Genomic DNA, 20,000 nt, shown 5'->3' on the forward strand with positions numbered 1-20,000 from the left:
GGAAGGTTGAGATAAGAGCCACAAAAGCCAATAGTAGCGGGAAATGGACCAGACTGTGAAACAGAACAGGCCTGGTGTTTGAGGAAAGGCCAATGTTTTGTTTCGCTCTCAGACTGCATGTATAAAAGCTTGACTCATGTTCTCTAAATGTTGACTTCATGGATTTTTGGGAAATGTCGGCTGACGCTGAGGAAAGCACAAACAGATCAGTGAAAAATGGGAAGCGAGGAATGTCGGAGCAGTCCATTATTACTTAATGCACCAAAAATAAATCATGTCTGTTCATCTTGGAGCAGATACAGTTTAAAATCTAAATTATTAGGGTTAGTTAGGGTTAGCTGTAATCCTCATGATCAATCTTGGTCAATTTGAGCAGCAACTTTATGAGAACTGTCATATTAGTTTAGTAGTGCAGCCAAACAAATTCATGTAGTTTTAATAAAGAGACAGTCTAAAATAATTGCAACTATGATGTGATTTGAAGTTGTTGACCTAGCAGTTGGAGTCGGAGGAGTCAGCTGGTTGCCTGCTGCTCCTTCTTGTTCTTTCAAACAGTCCTCTGACAAATAATTACAGTGAATGTTGTGTTGTTTAGTCTTGAATTTGTGATGAGTGTTTGCAGTTATGATAAATACACAGTGTGTTTGCGGCGACTACTTCACAATGAAAGCATCCTGTGTTTGGTGAGTCGCACGCTTTTTTTTTTTTTTTGCAGTCGAGCCGCAGTAGGAAATGTTCAATTTGCATCAGTGGTAACTTAATACAGTTTAAAAGAGTAGTGACCAATAAACACTGAGACTTTTATAAATAATTGAAAAAATTAGACTAAATGATGTCAGCTTCCTGTCAATCGCTCGTGTTTAGGTAAGAAGTCTGAATCCAGTTTGAGAGCCGAGGACTCTGCTAATTAAAAACACTACAGTACAAAGACTGAATGTGTATAAGGGTCAGTGACATTTTGTAGTTTAGTCAAATTTAAAGGGGTTAAAATGTGAAAATAAACGTATGAATAACTTGCACACATTCTTTTTTAGTGGACCCAGCATCAAATTTCTGCTTTTAATCCATTTTGAGAGAATATATTAGAGGATTATGGCAAAAATGTCTAAGTGGTGTAACCATAAAAACTTTGTACCAAATAATTCAACTTGCTTAAAAACAGTAAATTCTCAATAAAACACCATATCAACTAGTTTGGCATGATCTTACATTATAACTTTTTTTTTATTAAATAAAGGTAATGGAATACAATTGTTCTAAACTAGTTTTTAAGATATTTTTGAATTGCTCATCTTTACAACCATTATTTGTCACTGATCCAAACATTTCAACAGGGTTTGAAGTCATGAAAATGTTATGGATTTATAACTTCAGTGTTGTATTATTAGTAATTATATCTTTGATCACATTTGTATATCTTACTACTTTAACTCTGTTGTATATTTTTTCCTTTTTTTGTTATATATTGTATTTTTTTATTATGTCATACATGGGGAGGAGGATTTCACTAACCTAATTGTCCTTTCCTTTTAACTCTAAATTGCTTTACACACCCTGCATCAGAATCTCTCTTTCTATGTTTGGATGAAAGACAAAGTTGACGTCAGCCACTAACAAATAGAGCGATAATGTCAGTGTCAGTCTCTGTTTATAAGTGGGTGTGTGTTGTAAGGTTTTTACTTCCAGAAAACTCTCACATAAACACATTAACACACAGACACGCACACTTCAGACCGATGAAGCGGGGCTTGTTGTGTGGTATCCGATAGTGTGAGTGTGTGTGTGCATGTGCGTCTGTGTGTGTGTGCGTGCGTCTGTGGTCTTGGAGGGAAACGGTTGCCGCCGTGTTGTTGGAAATGTAAACAAGTGTGTATGTTTACGGGCGGGTGAAAAAGCAACATCTGAGACGGCTAACAAACGACTGTTTACTGCGGCGCTGTGTGTGTGTGTGTGTGTGTGTGTGTGTGTGTGTGTGAATTTTGGCAGTAGTCCAGAGAAGAGAGGGGAGACCACATGACAAGAAAACAGAAACAGGAACACACTCACTCTCTCTCCTCTCTTACACACACACACACACACACACACACACACACACACACACACACACACACACACACACACACACACACACACACACACACACACACACACACACACACACACACACACACACACACACACACACACACACACACCACACACAAACAAACAAATGCACTTAATTAATTGATTCAGTTCTGTTCCACTGAACTTTGTGCTGAATTACTGTAATCACCATAATGACTTTTATCAGCCCTTAAAATTTAATAGACCACACTCTCTCTCTCTCTGTGTGTGTCTCTCTCTTTTACACACACACACACACACACACACACACACACACACACACACACACACACACACACACACACACACACACACACACACACACACACACACACACACACACACACACACACACACACACACACACACTAATTAATTAATTCTCAGACTAAAGGTTTGTCTGTAGACTTTGTTGAATATGTGGAGCATTGTAAATTCAGCGTGTAACCATATGTGTCCAGAAACACGTGGAACAGGATGTTTGGTCCATTTGAATCAGAGCTTTGATTCCTTCTGTCCTGTGCAGAGTAATAATTACTGTTCAATCAACTCAGTACTCTCAAATTAAGTGTATGTCTATGTTTACATCCAGTTAATGTTGGTTAGTTAAATCCTTCCATTCAGGGCAAAGTCTCTATAAGTCATACGGCAAATGCAATCCAGAGCTGTAAGAACCTCTAATGTCATTTAGAAGTGTTAGAAAACTGTGTGCTAGCATCGCTGAACTGAAGTAAACTGTGTGTAACTGCATCGTCTGAGTCTGAGTGTGTCTTATTTGTGTTCCCTGCTAGTGTTCCTTCATGTGTTCATCAGTCAGTCAATTGTGCCTAATTGAATAAACAAGCTTCAGTAGTCCAGGAATTATCCACATCCAAGAAGTTGCTCTCCAACACCTAACTATCGATGGATGGAAACTACATTTAAAAATAAAGTGAGTCTTAGCTACGAGCATACACTTAAGTTAACTTAATGACTTTTTTAATTGCACATATGTGACGGTATGCAGGTTAGAGTCTTTCGTATTAAAGATGGAACATTTTTCCTCTCATTAAACACGTCTGAACCTTTGAGTGCTTCAATTTTTCCCATAATTTTTAGGTTTGGTAAGTTCCTACCAAGCTTTCTGTAATAACTTTTTAATTGTAGTTACGATCTGACAGACTAGGGATAAATCTGTCTGGTCCTGTCAGTGTCAGATAGCATTTGATAACGTGGAAACTCTCCTTTATGCTGCTCCGGTTCTGGCTGCGCCGCCCTTCGATGAGCCATTCAAGGTTGACGTTGATGACTGTCATGATGGGGCAGGTGTGGTTTTGTTGGAGGGGAGGGAGGAGGTTGATATATCGGTCTGTTTCTTCTCTGATAAGTTCAAAAAAATTCATACCAGCTTAACTATTCTACAGTAGAGAAGGAAACACGCTCTTATTTGCTACCGCGTCTGGACAAAATCTCTCTTCCCCAAAACACCTCACAATCATGTTTCCTCTCTATAACACTAACACCTCATGATCAGCTATCTGTACTAACTGCTTCTTATTAAAGTCATTTACAAATGCTTTTTTAGGCACCTTAAAGAATTTAGAGGAAAGGAAAGTGAGTAAGTTAGGACAGTATAATAAGTTATTGATATCTACCAGAAAATCCTGTTTTGACCCACTGGACACGAGGAGAGAGCATTTCCCCCTAACTGCTGACAAAAACGTACTGATACTCATCGCTAGCCTTCATACTCCTTGTGGCAGGTATTTCTACATTTAAAAACAGCAGACAACAGGCTCCCCATAAACATCTGAAACTAACCATTATGGCTAGGTATTAAATAAATTGATACCAAGTAGTATCAAAACGTCTCCTGTCAAACTATACCTGCAATCGATCCTTTTTGTACCCAGAGCTTTGGACTTGCTCACAGCCAATCAACGCAAGCATTCTTCGATTTAACGCAGCATGTGATTGGTCCACTGCCACAGCAGCTACAACCCGCCTCTGGTGGTGAAGTCGTGGTGAATTTGAGTTAGCGCTCTTAGCAGTTCAGCAGCCAAGATGCCACCTAAACACTGTAAAGTGTGTCTACACTACACGCCTGTTACACCAGATAAAAGACAGAGACCTAAATGTGTTAATGGGTATCTAATGAAGTACTCAGTTGGTATCAGTATCACTTTGGATTGGTACTGGTATAGCAATTTTTTAAACGCCATGTCGGTGTAACACTACACAAAGAAAAAACCCATAAAAAAACAGACGTAACCCAAAGAGGAAATGCCAGTAAAGCCTAGCGGGTAAATCTCTGCACACACAGCTCATCAGGTCAGTAACGCTAACCTTCTGTTGACATCGGGCCAGAGAGCATCGCCTCCAACAGCCGAGAACAACACATGGTGCATCTCCTAAAACCAGAACAGCTGGCAAACAAAACACAAAGCCAACGCAAACACACAGCTGGACCCAATGACTTAATCAGCGTGTAATGAACACCATGCGCCAAACCAAAAACCTACCTGAGGCACAACCAAAGTATCTAATAAAACTATACAGGAGGTCCTCAAACAACGATGAAGTGAATATTAAGATGTGGAGTATTGATATCAGTGAAGTTAGTGGTGTAACGTGTGCATGAGAGATGAGATAATGTGTGGATGCTGTAAAGTACAAAGCCAGAAATCTTGGTGTAGTCATGAACTCAGACCTAAGTTTCAACAGCTCATATTAATGCAGTTACAAAGTCAGCCTGCTATCACCTGAAGAATATATCAAGAATTAAAGGACTTATGTCTCAGCAGGATTTGGAAAAACTTGTCCATGCATTTATCTTCAGTAGATTTGATTATTGTAACAGAGTCTTCACAGGTCTCTCCCAAAAAGTCAATCAGACAGCTGCTCATATCTGCACACTGAGCTTCCTGTCTGTCAAAATATAAGACTTTAAAATACTGCTGATGGTTTAAAAAGCCCTGAATAGTTTAGATCCAAAATACATTAGTGATCTGCTGCTATGTTATGAAGCATCCAGACTTCTCAGGTGGTCTGGGACAAGTCTGCTTTCTGTCTCCGAGAGTCCAAACTAAACCTGGAGAAGCAGCGTTTGGTTTTTATTCTCCACAAATTTGGAACAAACTCCAAGAAGACTGCATATTCTCCAACTTTTTACTTCTCTTAAATCACTGCTGAAGACTTTTCTGTTTGCGACTGGTTTTTATTCTCCTGTTTTTATCTGTCTTATTCCATTATACCTTCATTTTATTTCCAATTTAACACTTTTAATCATATTTAAATGTCTTTTTATTTTGCCATGTGCTGCTTTTGTACCCTTGATGCATTTAATGTTTTATATAAAGCCCCTTGAATTGCCTTGTTATTGAAATGTTCCTCCTCATCCTCACACGACAAGCAGAGTGCCTCCAAGAAATAAAGAAGAAGAAAAGAGAAACCAAACGAGCTAAACTAAGGGAAACCAAAGTAAGCGTGGATGATAGGACCTCGTTCTTATAGGCTGGAAACACTTTGCCCAGGTGTCACCAGGAGGCTCCAATATACATAACATACCATCCAATAATTAACTACAAGACCCAGTAACTCACAGACACTAGGGTCAGACCAATACTGGACTTTTGAGGCCGATGTCGATATATCACCTGATAATTTTACATATAAAGAATATAAAGGCCGATATAAACATGCATTTTTTGCAATAATCCCTTAAAAACACAAAGATATGTAATGAAGGCATTATATTTTATGATTTGACAATAAACTTTATTGTATAAAATGCCGTCAGTGCTCTGAAACAGTAAACTTCACCGGAAATTTAATAATTATAAATAACTATCGCTAACTACATAACAACAATGCTGCCTATATAACTTTAAAAAAAACAACGGACATATTGGACAAGATATATGCCAGGAATATATATAAGAAGTCTTTTATCTCAAATGCAATTAATATTTTAAACACTTCCAAATGATCAATACGCACACAGGAACTGTTACGTGCTACATATTTTATGCATTTATGTATTTTAACCCTTGTGTTGTCCTCGAGTCAAAGAAGGAAGGGAGGAAGGATGGAAGGGAGGAAGAAGGAAGGAAAGGAGGGAGGAAGGGAGGAAGAAGGAAGGAAAGGAGGAAGGAAGGAAGGACAGGAGGGAGGAAGGAAGGGAGAAAAGGAAAGAAGGAAGGAAGCATGGAGGAAAGAAGGACGGAAGGAAGGAAGGAGGGAGGGAGAAAGGAAAAGAGGAAGGGAGGAAGGAAGGACAGAGGAAAGAAGTAAGGGAGGAAGGATGGAACGGAGGAAGAAGGAAGGAAAGGAGGGAGGAAGGGAGGGAGGAAAGGAAAGGAGGAAGGACAGGATGGAGGAAGGAAGGGAGGAAAGGAAAGAAGGAAGGGAGGATGGAGGAAAGAAGGACAGAAGGAAGGAAGGAGGGAGGGAGAAAGGAAAAGAGGAAGGGAGGAAGGAAGGAATTATATTATATTATATTGTATTTTGTATATCGGCTGACCGATATATCTGTCGGGCTCTAACAGACGCTGCTGAATAACAGCGCAGGTTCTTCAAATATGTTCTATACAGAAAAGCTTCATCACAGAGTGGTTTGAGATATCTCATTTATATCTCTGATGCTTCTTGGTTGCATTTATACTTGGCTGTTTTGTTGCTGAAGACGTATGAAGTGTTTAAGCGTAGAGTAAATGGAGTATATAGTGATTGAAAACCCACATACTCACATATATCAATATTAGTATTGGCCTAAAAAACAAGTATCAGTTAGGCTCTAGTGTGTTTCTGCCCAATTTACCACGTAGATTTAAATGCTGCTTCTTAATAAACGAAAAACACGAGATCTTGTTCTTTTAGCTTCCTTTTTTTTCTCACAATATCTTGCACATGTAGAATATAATGAGTCAAATCTGTTTTATTTCTCCATTATAGTTTTATAAATGAAACCCATACACGAAGGAGAGACGGAGGGAGGAGGACTGAGGATAAGGAATGAAGGGAGGAAGGAGGGAGGAGAAGGACACACACTGTAATTGATGATCATGTCAGAAAGACTTCTATAAACCTCAGCCAAGACTAAATGATCCGTAAGGTGTGTGTGTGTGTGTGTGTGTGTGTGTGTGTGTGTGTGTGTGTGTGTGTGTGTGTGTGTGTGTGTGTGTGTGTGTGTGAGTGTGTGTGTGTGTATGCATGATTTTATGAGTGTGCCTACCTTGCAAAGGCAACTGTACATGCCAACGTGTCGTATGTGTGTATATCCGTGTTTTAACGAGTGTGTCTGCACTGCATATCTGGCGTGGCTGTGTGTATGTTTGTCGTCTTTTTTTGCATGTGTGTGTGTGTGTGTGTGTGTGTGTGTGTGTGTGTACAGATGCATTTAAATACTGTGTCTCTGTGTGTTAGCTGTAAAGCGTACCATGAATAGGCGCCATGTTTTTGCCTGCCGAAGCCTAAAATCTTCACCAGGGGACCAGCTTATATGAGGCTGTCCACCAAAACACACACACACAGACACACACAGACACACACACAGACACACACACAAATAACAAGACATGCCTTTAGTAAATGCAACAGATTAATCTTACTCCACCACACCCTTTTGCTATATAATCTGTTAAAAATTGGACAGCAATTAATGATAAAATACGTCATAAAAAAGAAGAAAATATATTATAAATTACCAAAATATTTGATAAAGCTGTTTAGTAATGCAGATGCTTTTCAAAAATCAACTGTGTATTGTGAAATGTTTTTTTTGGCTAACATCTAATATGAGTGTTTTTCTGATCCGCCACTTATAAAGCACTGCGTTTAATTTAGGCCACTTAAATTGCTCTGATTGCTCACGGCTTGAATATGATCATATGTTTGTTGTTTAATACCTCTGTACTTGATGAAAAAGCCAGTTTGGACTCAAGACCTTGTGCTTTGTTTTTTAAATGTAATACAGTAAAACATTTTAAAAGGGAGCATTGTACAGTTTTGCGAGTCCTCAGGAAGCAGAAGTCACAGAGCGGTTTTTGGACTCAGCTCCTGAAGAATAAAGATGTGTTTTTCTCGAGGCTTGAAAAAGACAAAAAAGACACCAGACTGTTCGGTTTGTGATCTCAAAGTGCTTTTTAAACCCCCGACCATTCAGCTCGAGCTCTTCCCTGGTGTGAGATTACATCAGATGTCTTCTTTTGCTTTTTAAGAGAAGAGGTTGCTTGTCAGGAAAACACAAACTGTTACTGTATTGTATGTCGTTTAAAGCTTTTCACCAAATGGCCTGATGCTTTTTTTTTGGTGAGGTGAGTCTCAAACGAACCCATTTACACTGACACGAAATCCTAATTGGAGGCATTTATCCACAAAGGGAAAAACAGAAGTCAGACTCTGTGAGGTAAATGCAGTTGTAACGTGAGCTGTAAATAAACCCGCTGCTATCCAGGCTGTAAAGTGGCTGAAACACATGTAAGTCTGAACTGGATGAAATATAATTCAGAAAAATTAGTGTAATTAACAAGAGGTATGAATCTATGAGCTGCATTAACTACATCTGGATTCACCCTCCCACTGAATGAACTGAACATGATGTCATTTTGGTAATTTGGTGAAAAATAATGCTGAAAAAATATAAAAAATGTACTATGAAACTTTATCCTTTGTGTATCTCAACTTGTACGCCACTTGGCACAGCTTTTTGAGTAAACATGTTGCTATGGAAACTGTCTTTATTTGAGTGTGTGTTGTGGTTACATGCAGAGGAACCACTGAACGTCGTCCTCTGTGACTCACCAGGAGCTGCCAGGTTCTGGACCTGCGCTGGGACCTGGACATTGGCCTCGGAGGCCAGCGTGAGGCGGCCTCCCTTGCCGATGCGGTCACACATCAGGGTGATGTGTTTCTTGAGGCGGGCGGTGTCGCGAGGGAGACCCAGCACGGGGCCTCCAGCCTGGGCCAGAGAGGTGGCCTGGTCCTTGGGGCTCCGTGAAAGACAGGAGCGCAGGAGGTGGGAGACGGCGGCGTCGCAGCTCTCCTCCCAACCCTGAGGAGAGACAAGAGGACGAGAGGATATAAGAGTTCAGATGTTCATATTTCACTCATGATTTCACTGATGATTAATGATTCTGCAGAGTTTCACAATGTGACAAATTATTGAGGTGGAGGGAGAAAGGAGGATGAGGAAGAGCAAATAAGAAGAATGAAAGGAAAGAGAGGTTTACACATAACTTTATTTATGGACTTAATTCCTTTTGATTTCTTTATATGTGTGGATTTCTTTAGTTAATACCAAAGTCTGGTGAAACTTTCATGTGAATATTCTCATTGGAAATATATTTACAGAAAAAAAAATGTTGACCAGTTCATATGATTGATTTGTCAATTATATGAACACAAATTTCTGTATTAATGGTGTAAAAATCAAATCAGTTTGAAAAAAAAAGTTTAGAAGGATTAACAAGAACAGAGGGTTAGAGGGCAGGAAGGGGAAGAGGAAGAGGAAGGAAAAGAGGGAAGGGTTAGGGGGGAATAGTGGGGAAGGCATGAAAAGAAGAGGGAAAGAAGAGGGGGAGAAAAGATGAGGAGGAAGCAGTGGAGAGGGAAAGAAATACTGTATAATACAAAAGAAGTGAAGGGGAATGGATTAAAAGAGAAGATGAGGATAAAGAAGAATGAACTGAGGACACAAACCCTGTCCTTTTAGGTATTATATGAATATACGTGTTAAATAGTTTACCCATTTATGCTGTAATGCCTGTTCACAGGAGCAAAAACATGTTCAGTGTGTCCCTAACTTTAACCAAATGCTGCCAGCGGTTTAATATAACCATAACAAGTTAAATATTGCTGCAGTTTCTATTTGCAGGTATTTGACTGTAAGATTAATAAGTAATTTCACATTTCACTCATATGTTCGTTATCAAGATTTTTGTAACTTGCCAAACTTTTTCTCTTTCTCTATGTTGAGAGAAAACATAACTCATCCAGCGCTACGTGTCTGGCTACACGTATTTGCTGTTTAATCATCGTATTCAGACCTAATTTCTAGAAAACAGGGTTGGGAAAGAAAAAGAAGAGGAGGACAAATGCGGAAAAGAAAAGAAAAACAAAGATTTAATGACCAATCATTGACCTTAAATGTTGATGCTTTAACGATGTTCTTGACATTTATAAAAGAGCAAGAAAATAATAAAACATGTAGAATTGAAAAAAAAAAAAAGAGGAGGGAGACACACACACACACACACACACACACACACACACACACACACACACACACACACACACACACACACACACACACACACACACACACACACACACACACACACACACACTCTATAACTCATGCTATTACAAACCTCTGAACCCGTAACCAGGCTGAATCGGTGACATTGGATAGGTGAGTCTGAGGTTGGTGTGTGTGTGTGTGTGTGTGTGTGTGTGTGTGTGTGTGTGTGTGTGTGTGTGTGTGTGTGTGTGTGTGTGCGTGTGCATGCCTGTGTGGAGGTGTGGTGGTGGGGGGGGTGTTGACAGATACCCTCCTACCCTCCCCTTTTCCCTTACCCCCCCTACCCCCACTGCCTCCTCCCCCTTGCCTGCCGCCATGCTGATAGGCCCCTAATGAGCCATAATGACAGGTAATCAACCCTGTAATGATGATGACAGAGAGACACCGACAGAGACAGAGAGAGAGAGAGAGAGGGTTGTAGAAGGTCAAGGTGATGAGATGATGACAGAGAGGAAGGCAGATATTACAGACAGTGAATAAGAAGAGTGGGAAAGACGGAGGACGAACAGAGATAAGGACGATTGAAAGAGAAGACAGCAGAGGGGAGGCGGGGGGGGGAGAAAAAATAAGTCTGGTTGGAGAGAAAATGAGAGAGGAGGAGCAGGAGGAAGAAGAGGAGGAAGAGGAGGAGGAGGAGGAGACATGGGAGGTGGGTGGGTGACCTATTCTTACCACAATACCTCACCAGGTTATCAAATACTTGGAACAACATGACTGCAGGTTTCTGTGGAAACTTGGCACGCTCGTGCACGCGCTCATTCTGACACGTACGTTCCACATGCTGCGGAGGAAAATTAAATGTCTTCTAGCCTCAAACTGCAGACATTCATCCTCCTGAACAAGAAGAAAGGAGGCAATGAAAGGTGGAGCGAAGCATGTTTGGAACGAGGCCAGAGCGATAAATTAAGACAAAGTGCAGAAATAGGAGAGACATGTTTTTTTTCTTCTTTCTTCCTGTCAGCAGAAACAATAAAGGGATTGTATTATTCACTGATCTCTGAAGACAAGAGGAAGTTTGTGTTATCTGACGCTCACCACTTTCTGAAGAAGTGAAGAGTTTAATGTTCTGTCGGTGAATGTTTCGTGTTGATTCCAGAAGGAGGTTTCAATGTTTGAAGAGTGTTTTTCTTTTTTAGAGAGTGAAGTTTGTTTTGAGAGCAGAGGGACGACGATGTGGAGTTTTCTGAGTGCTTCAGAGCAAAAAGCTAAGAGTTTATTAAAATACACTCACTGGCCGCTTCATTAGGAACACCTGTGCAATCTAATGCAATCCAATACAACGAGTCTGCCATAAATTATACCTTTAAAGAAGCTTACACATGTTCAGTTTTTGTTGACATTATTAGAAAGGTGATAATTCACCTCAGTGTTTATTATTGAGGTCATAGTAGGGGATTGTGGTGTGCTGGAGTGCATTCAGCTTTTTTAAGGTATAATTTATGGCAGAGCTGTTGTACTGGATTGCATGAGATTGCACAGGTGTATGTTTAATAATGGAAACACTCACAACCAGTTAAAAAGAGGTGAAATCAGGAAATCAGCTTCGAAATGAACTTTTTCACCTGTATTTACTTGATTTGTCTCATTTATTTTATTTTATGTTACTTAATTTACTATATCAAAAAAAACTGTGGTGGACGTGCACACATCCAGAGTAGGAAAGCAGGTGCTGCGCCAAATAAAGTCTGTGAAAGCAAGATTAAAAAGTCAGCACACTGCAGCTCTCAATGCAGGTAAATGTAATAGGACACTACAGTCTGAAGAAGAGCAGTAAGCTTGAAACATGACTTGAGATATCCTTTTTCTTGCTCCATCAACTTAGTATATCTTAATTTATTCAGGCACGATATAATGTCTTTTAAGATACTCGCTTTTTTATTTCCAAAGAAACAAGTGAAGTAAGCATAACCTAATATGAACTTACAGGTTACTTATTAATTGGAAAGTTGGAACAGCCAGTGTTATAATCAGTGTTTTACCACATCAACATAGTAAGTGTCTCGGCCATGTTTAACGCCCACTTCTTCTTAGTCATTACATTGTTTACTCATGCTCCATTGTACATGTGTAACTACAGTGATTGTGGGTTTGGGCTCTGAGCACTTCCAAAACACAGATGAACTACACTCAGCATTGTACCTGAATGCCTCCCGTGTAGACACAAACAACACACTTGTGGCTAATGTATTGCTCATGTTACGCTGACTTTGTTGATACTTTGTTAGCTGGAAACATGGAAAAAATCTAATTCTTGTGATTGACAGTAGGCTAATTCAACACTTACATGCTCCTTGTTTGCTTATTTCAACAAAGAAATCATTTATTATGAGCATTATTAGTCAAGATGGCAACTTCACCTCATATGTAATTAATCAATAATAAAGACAGTTAGTCTTGTTCTGGGGGATAGTTGCTGTGTGATCTCCATGTTTCACTCACTTCTATCTATCTATCTATCTATCTATCTATCTATCTATCTATCTATCTATCTATCTATCTATCTATCTATCTATCTATCTATCTATCTATCTATCTATCTATCTATCTATCTATCTAGACTAACTTTTCACTCTCTGATTGATCAAGGGGGACATCTCTGCACTCATCTGCGGCTGTGTATATAGGTTACCATGGTTACTACATAACATGATCATGCATGAATATATAAATTCCTTGTATACATTTCATCTTTGACAGATTCAATGACCAGAAGAAAAAGATTTAATAGTAGTTTTTGAATGAATGGTAAAAAATGTGATATCTATTGTGTAGTTTGTTTTCACACCACTGATCAAACTCTATGAAGCAACTGCTTTTGAATAATTTATTGCAGCTGTTTCAGGTGTCAGTGAAATGATGAGAAAACATTTTTTTCCCATCCGGACTTACAAACTGAAGAAAAACATGTAAATGCTTGCAGTTGCATTGGTCGCTTCTTATGATGCACCATGAGACACAGAACATATGCTTTTCTATTATGATTACTTATAATGATGATGATGATGATCTGGGAATTAAAGTTTCATTTCCAACCACTACACTCATTATGTTACTCTGGAAAATCCTAAATCAAACAACAATAAGCTTACTAGAGGATATAACTTCACTAATTAAGCCACATGAGTTAGTTTCATCATCTCACTGTTACTGTCACTTTGGATGAAGGTGTACACAAGTGGTTAAAAGCTCTTATTTCTTTATTTGATTTTTTTATATACAGCGAAGACTATAGAGACATCCACAGACTGAATCAGGAAAATTAGGTTTGACAGTGGGGAAATCCCAGATGTGATTGCAACATTGCTGGATGGCCGTGGATAAAATGTTCCCGGGCCCAGCATACAACCTTGGAGGACTCCCAAGGAGACGGGCAAAGGTTCAGACGGCAATCTCTCAGTCCTGACATCCTCATCATGACTGGGAAAGTCATTTGAGAAGCCGGAGTTACGGCTCTGTGAGAACAATGTCGTACAGTCAGTCTCCGGGGGGAAAAATCATTCACACAATCGCTTCCCTTGACCATATCAGTGAATTCTTTGTTCTAGGAAAAAAATATATCTTAAGGCTAGATTTAGTACAGTTAAGTATACAGTACAACACTTTTTTTTTTCTTTTTCCGCTGTGCAACTTCTGGGTGCAATCAACCTTAAATACAACCAATTACTGTAAATGCTTGCTTACTGAGTATCACAAGCCCTAATATGGTAGAAAGGAACCTATAATCTGAATGGGCAGCAATGGCACATAATTGAGATTTTCAGTGCAGTGGAGTGAATTCTAAATATGTGCAAATTTAATTAACTAAACTAGTAAATATTAATGTTCAAGTAGTGTTTTCTTGGTTGTTTGTAAAATGAAAGCAGCAGTTTAAAGTGTCAGTTCTTATAAGCATTGGCTACTTGGTGATGTTTAAAGGAAGAAAATAGTTTATGGACAAAATGACGAAGAAACGGAGCGATGGAGGCATGTTGGAGATGAGAAAGGATTGGAACGATCGACAGAGGGACTAAAGAAATCTGGTTGAGCAATCAGCGAGGATCCCGATGTCCAGCTTTGATTCAGTAGCGTGCTGCTTAAATAAAAAAGAAATTGATGAGTTGAGCACGTCTGTGGGCGTTCCTTCTCCTTCAAAGAGATACGAAAGGCCACCAGCATGAATTTGATGGGGTTGAGATGTTTCATCATTCAGTCTCAATACGAACCCAAAGATTATGCTCAATGCATCATCATAACTAACCGTAGCTTCTTTTTTCTTCTTTCTTTTTGGTTTTCTGTCATTCCAGATGGAGCTTCAGTCTGTTTGCTTTAAACATTGATCAGTTTCTCCTCGTTGATTTATTGTCAAGAAAAAAGTTTTAAAAGTTTTGTTTTGTTTTTTAAGTGCACCTGTATTACAAAAGATATTAGACATAACGTTAAGGTTAGATAGGCAAGATTGTAATTATGGCAAACTATGGCTAAGGTACAGGTAGGGTAATTAACAAGTAGGGCTGGGTAAATTATAAAAAAATTAGGATACCAGTATACCAATCCAAGTACCTTTAAGTGATACTGATACCAACTGAGTACTTCATTGGATACCCATCACATATTTAGTGCTCTGTCTTTTATCCGGTGTAACAGTCATGTGGTGTAGACACACTTTACAGCGTTTAGGTGGCATCTTGGCTGCTGAACTGCTAAGAGCGCTAACTTAAATTCACCACGACTGCATCACCACAGACGGGTTGTAGCTGCTGTGGCAGTGGACCAATCACATGTGGCGTTAAATCCAAGAACGCTTGCTGTTGATTAGCTGCAAGCAAGTCCATACAAATAGTCATATTTTCTAGCTGGTGCAGGTATTGTGTGACGGGAGATTTATTTCGGTTGATACCTTAAAAAGGTATTAAGTACCGATACCTAGCCCTAATAAAAAGGTTAAATCTGATTGTCGATGTGCATTGGGATTCAAATCAGGTCTCCATCCACCACAACGTTTACTTTTCACATGTCTCTACATAAAAAAAGTATTTCCAGCACTGGCTGAGGTTGACGACAGATGAAAATCGCAAGTTGCAGAATCGTCCAAAAAGGATGTAATTCCTCTTGTAAAGAGATGCCAAGGTTGAAAGGGGAATCAGACGGAGCCAAACTGATTCAAAGGTCTATCTGACATGATTCATATTAAAACAACAGCTGGTGAAATAAAAGAAAAACCTGTGCGGCTCTGAAATTCAATGCTGCTGATTTAACATTTTTGGTTCTTTATATCACCGTAAGGCTCAGAGAGACGTTTGACTCTGTGCAGCGAGGACCTTTTTCTAAACATTGATTCTGATTCTGCAGCGGTACAGGCCTAAAGAAACATTCTCAGGTGCCATATAGAAATTTTTTGGTTAGGGCTGCAGGAAGCTGGTGCAGGGCAGCAGACTGTGCGGCTGTATGATGGATTCTGGTAAAGTAAACAGAGGGCGGAGAATGTGGGGGTCATGCAAGAATAGCAGGCAGACAGACAGCGTCAGCAACTCTGTTCAGGAGCTGAGTGACAGATGGAAAAAGAGACAAAAGAGGGGGAGGGAGAGAGAGAGAGAGAGAGAGAGAGAGAGAGAGAGAGAGAGAGAGAGAGAGAGAGAGAGAGAGAGAGAGAGAGAGAGACAGAGAGAGAAAGACAGAGAGAGAAAGGGGGTGAAGGAACAAGCGAGGGAGGTTCAGAAAAAGAGAGAGAGAGAGAGGAAGGGAGGGGAAGTAGAAGCAGAGGGGAGAGGAAAAAGAAACACACAGAGGGTAAAAACAGGAGTTTGGGAACTAGAGAAAACAGCGGGAAAGAGGAAAGAGAAAGTGAGGAACAAGAAAAGGTAATAGGGGAAGTGAGAAAGCAGAGAGATGGATGGATAGTGGAGACAGAGAGAAACAAGATAGGGAAGATGAATAAGAGGGAAGGAGGAGGAGAGGAAAAAGAAACAGAGGGGTAAAAACAGGAGTTGGGGAACTAGAGAAAACAGAGGGAAGGAGGAAAGAGAAAGAAAAGGCAGCAGGGAAAGTGAGACAGCAGAGAGATGGATGGGGAGTGAAGACAGAGAGAAACAAGATAGGGAAGATGAATAAGAGAGAAGGAGGAGGAGAAGAAAACAGTGAGGAGGAAGGAGGAAGACAGAGTACAGGAGATACAGTGACAGAAAAGAAGGATGAAGAAGAGTGATAAGAGAAGAGAGGATCAACACAAAGAGAAGAGCAGTGAGAGATGAGGATAGTGAGTGAGACTATACTAACATTAGGCCGGCTAAATTAAAAAAATAAAGAGGCTGTTTTCGTGCAATAACAGCATCATGTGAACCCGGCAGGCGTTTCAGCTCATTTGTGTAAATACCTCCGTCCACATTAAAGCTCCGAAAGTCAGCCGCAGAAAACCAGTGAAGAAGAAACAGTGTACTATTTCCATTTCTGTGGTGGTTTTGTGTACATTTTGTGTATTGCGAGCAAAAGTGGACGATAAAGAGTACAACACTTGCATGAAGCCTTTCACCATTGGAGTTATTTTCTCATTGTGTTTCTTCTTCTTCCTTTTTCCAATGAAATGTCAAAGGGTCAATGATGTTTGTTTGTGTCCATGTGATTTAGTCAAATTAAAAAGGGGTTAAAATGTGAAAATAAACATATGAATAACTTGCACACATTCTTTTTTTGTGGACCCAGCATCAAATTTCTGCTTTTAATCCATTTTGAGAGAATATATTAGAGGTTTATGGCAAAAAATGTCTAAGTGGTGTAACCATAAAAACTTTGTACCAAATAATTCAACTTGCTTTAAAAACGCTCAATTCTCAATAAAACACCATATCAACTAGTTTGGCATGATCTTACATTATAACTTTTATATTAAATAAAGGTAATGGAATACAATTGTTCTAAATATTACATTTCATCTGAGGAATCATGGAGATCAGGAAACATCTCAAGTAATTATTAGTATAAGTAATATTTATTATTCTTTTGTGGTTACACCATTTGACTTTTTCAGGAGCATTCAGTCTGACTTTTGGTTATAAAAAAATGGTGCAAATGTCATTTCAAATGATATAAAACCAACAAAAATACTAAATGTACATTTTAACAAACCTGATGCTGCTTTTAAAACTATTTTTAAAGATATTTTTAAATTGCTCATCTTGCCAACCCTTATTTGTCACTGACCCAAATAAGAAACAATGAAATGCAATGTTACTGCTACCATCTGTTTTGTGACCGATATAACAGCTTTTCTATAAAAGCTGTTTTCCCCGAACACGCTACGTTGTTTAAACTTAAAACTGACTAACTCTGGAGGTCACTGTGGAGAAGCTCTGATTTTGGGGGAGGAAAAAAAAAAACACCATTTTATTTTCGAGGGCCATAATGGAGAGAAAAAGACGTGTTTACCAATATAGCCGGTTTATTGGACATCATCAAAGGAGAATGAAGAGTGAGGGAAGAAGAGGAGGAGATGAAAAGAGGAAGAGAAGAACAAGCAGTGAGAAGAGAGAGGAGAAAAAGGAAGGAATGCATGAAGAAGAAGAAGAAGAAGAGGAGGAGGAGAAGGAGGAGGAGGAGGAGGTGTTCTGGTTGGCTGCAACTAAATGAGACGTTTCGTTAGATACCACACGGATGCATTTCCTCTGCCGCTCCTCCTTTCCTCTCTCCTCCTCCTCTCTCTCTATCCACCTCTTTTAGCGCAGACAGGAGGAATTTCTCCTCCTCTTTCTCCTCTTCCCGTCCTCTTCTCACTCTAAATATTTCTTTCTATTTAACATCAGATAAAAACTTATGAGTGTATACATCAGCTGTCAGAAGGACTCCTCCTGTTTAAATCATGTTTCTGGGAAGGAAAGAAAAACAAAAACCCTTCTCGTTGTTTTCTGACTGACATTTTTGGAATTTTTAACATTCATTGCACTTTGTAGCTCAGCTGGATAATCACATAATCTAGACTAATGTGACAAATGACATGTAGGTCTTAGGTCATTTAATGTTCTGCTACATGTTTTAATGTTTATTCTGGCAGCAGAGTGTCTGTTGAATGTCTGTTTAATGGGATGAAGAAAAAAAAGGGAGTCCTAAAATAAGATTACTTCATCTTTTTCATTATTTTTCTGTCTTCACTGGTCTTGAGTCAAAGGATTTCATTATACCTGTAACCCTAATTCCACTGAGGACAGGGGAGGCATGTGGTGTCTTACATTTTTTGGTGGCTAAAACTATGTAGACTTAAGTATTTGCATGTTATCTTTAGCATTTTTTGTATGTAGAAAAAGCTCTTATTCTCAATTAAAAGGTGATTTTCCAGTTAGCTTAGCACATTAATGATATAAAAATATTATGCCATGTCTTCAAACTATTTTTATAAGATCAATTAGATTACAAATGTGTTTATTGTTGGGTTAGTTTCTTAACATTTGACCAGTTTTATGTCAAAATTGTGAAATTACTGACTGAATTTTACAAAAATATTATTCGTGACTGTGGGATCACCACATTAAACCATCATGTAGACCACAACATTGCACTGAAACCCATGATTATGGATAATTACATTTAATTTTTGATGAATTCAAGCTAAATAAATTATTATATAATGGCCAAATAAATGTGTGGAGTTTGCATGTTCTCCTCGTGCCTGTCTGGGTTCTCTCTGGGTTCTCTCTGGGTTCTCTCTGGGTTCTCTCTGGGTTCTCTCTGGGTTCTCTCTGGGTTCTCTCTGGGTTCTCCGGCTTCCTCCCACAGACCAAAAACATGCAGGTTAGGTTAACTGGTCACTTTAAATTGCCTCTAGGTGTGAATAGTTGTTTGTTTATACTATATGTGAGCCTTGTGATGTCCAGTGTTTAACCCGCCTCTCGCCCAATGACAGCTGGGATTGGCTCCAGCCCCCCTGCAACCCTCTCGAGAGGATAAGAGGTGTGGAAAATGAATGAATGAATGAATGAATGAATGATGCCTGACTGACTGTGTAAAAGTTTAAAGTGCTTTCACAATAGTGTCATGAACAGAATTGATTGAGTGGAAGAAGAAAGGAGGCAGATGTATGGATGAGTGGTTGAATAAATGACAAATGGTGATTCATCCTCTTCCATCTTTCCTCTCCACCTTTCTGTCCTCCCTCCATTCTTCTCCGTGGCTTTATTCTGATCCGTGACATTCCTGCTTTTAAATCCCACGGAGGGAAAACTCTCACCTGGAATGACCTCACCTGCATGGAGGCTACAGGAGGTCAAAGGTCTAGAAGTGAAGTGTGATGCTGCTTGAATGTGAGACAGGATATGAGATTTAGGCTAAGCTGGAAGTTTAGAGTTAATATGTTGTTTTGTTATTATTATTGTGGTAACCATGAGAAAAAAAACTCTTAATGCTGGAATATTTATGAGTTCACAACATTTTGGCCTGTCCGATCTTCATCAGGTGGAACTAATAAATATTCCAGCAGAAAGTGAGATAGCGTGCAGGACTTCTTCTCGCTGTTTTCACATTACTTTCCTCTGACGCACCTGTTGCATAATAACATTTTGAATAATTATGGTAAAAAGCATTCTGCAGAAACAGCTGTGTTCACAAGGTTTGTTTGGCGAAGTTAGTTTGCATCATTAAAATAAATAAGGCTGCA

The 20,000-nt window shown here is 39.3% G+C and overlaps 1 protein-coding gene across 1 annotated transcript in view; it reads right to left on the reverse strand.

Annotated features, from left to right (window-relative positions):
* The window catches only part of bbs9 (Bardet-Biedl syndrome 9), a 217,983-nt gene that overhangs the window by 81,375 nt on the left and 116,608 nt on the right, over positions 1–20,000 (reverse strand). The window contains exon 20 of the mRNA XM_062423178.1: positions 8,887–9,136. Within this exon, the coding sequence (XP_062279162.1) occupies positions 8,887–9,136 (250 nt within the window). The remainder of the gene's footprint in view (positions 1–8,886; positions 9,137–20,000) is intronic.

This window comes from Scomber scombrus, chromosome 7 (genome assembly GCF_963691925.1).
Source record: "Scomber scombrus chromosome 7, fScoSco1.1, whole genome shotgun sequence".
Lineage (NCBI taxonomy): Eukaryota > Metazoa > Chordata > Actinopteri > Scombriformes > Scombridae > Scomber > Scomber scombrus.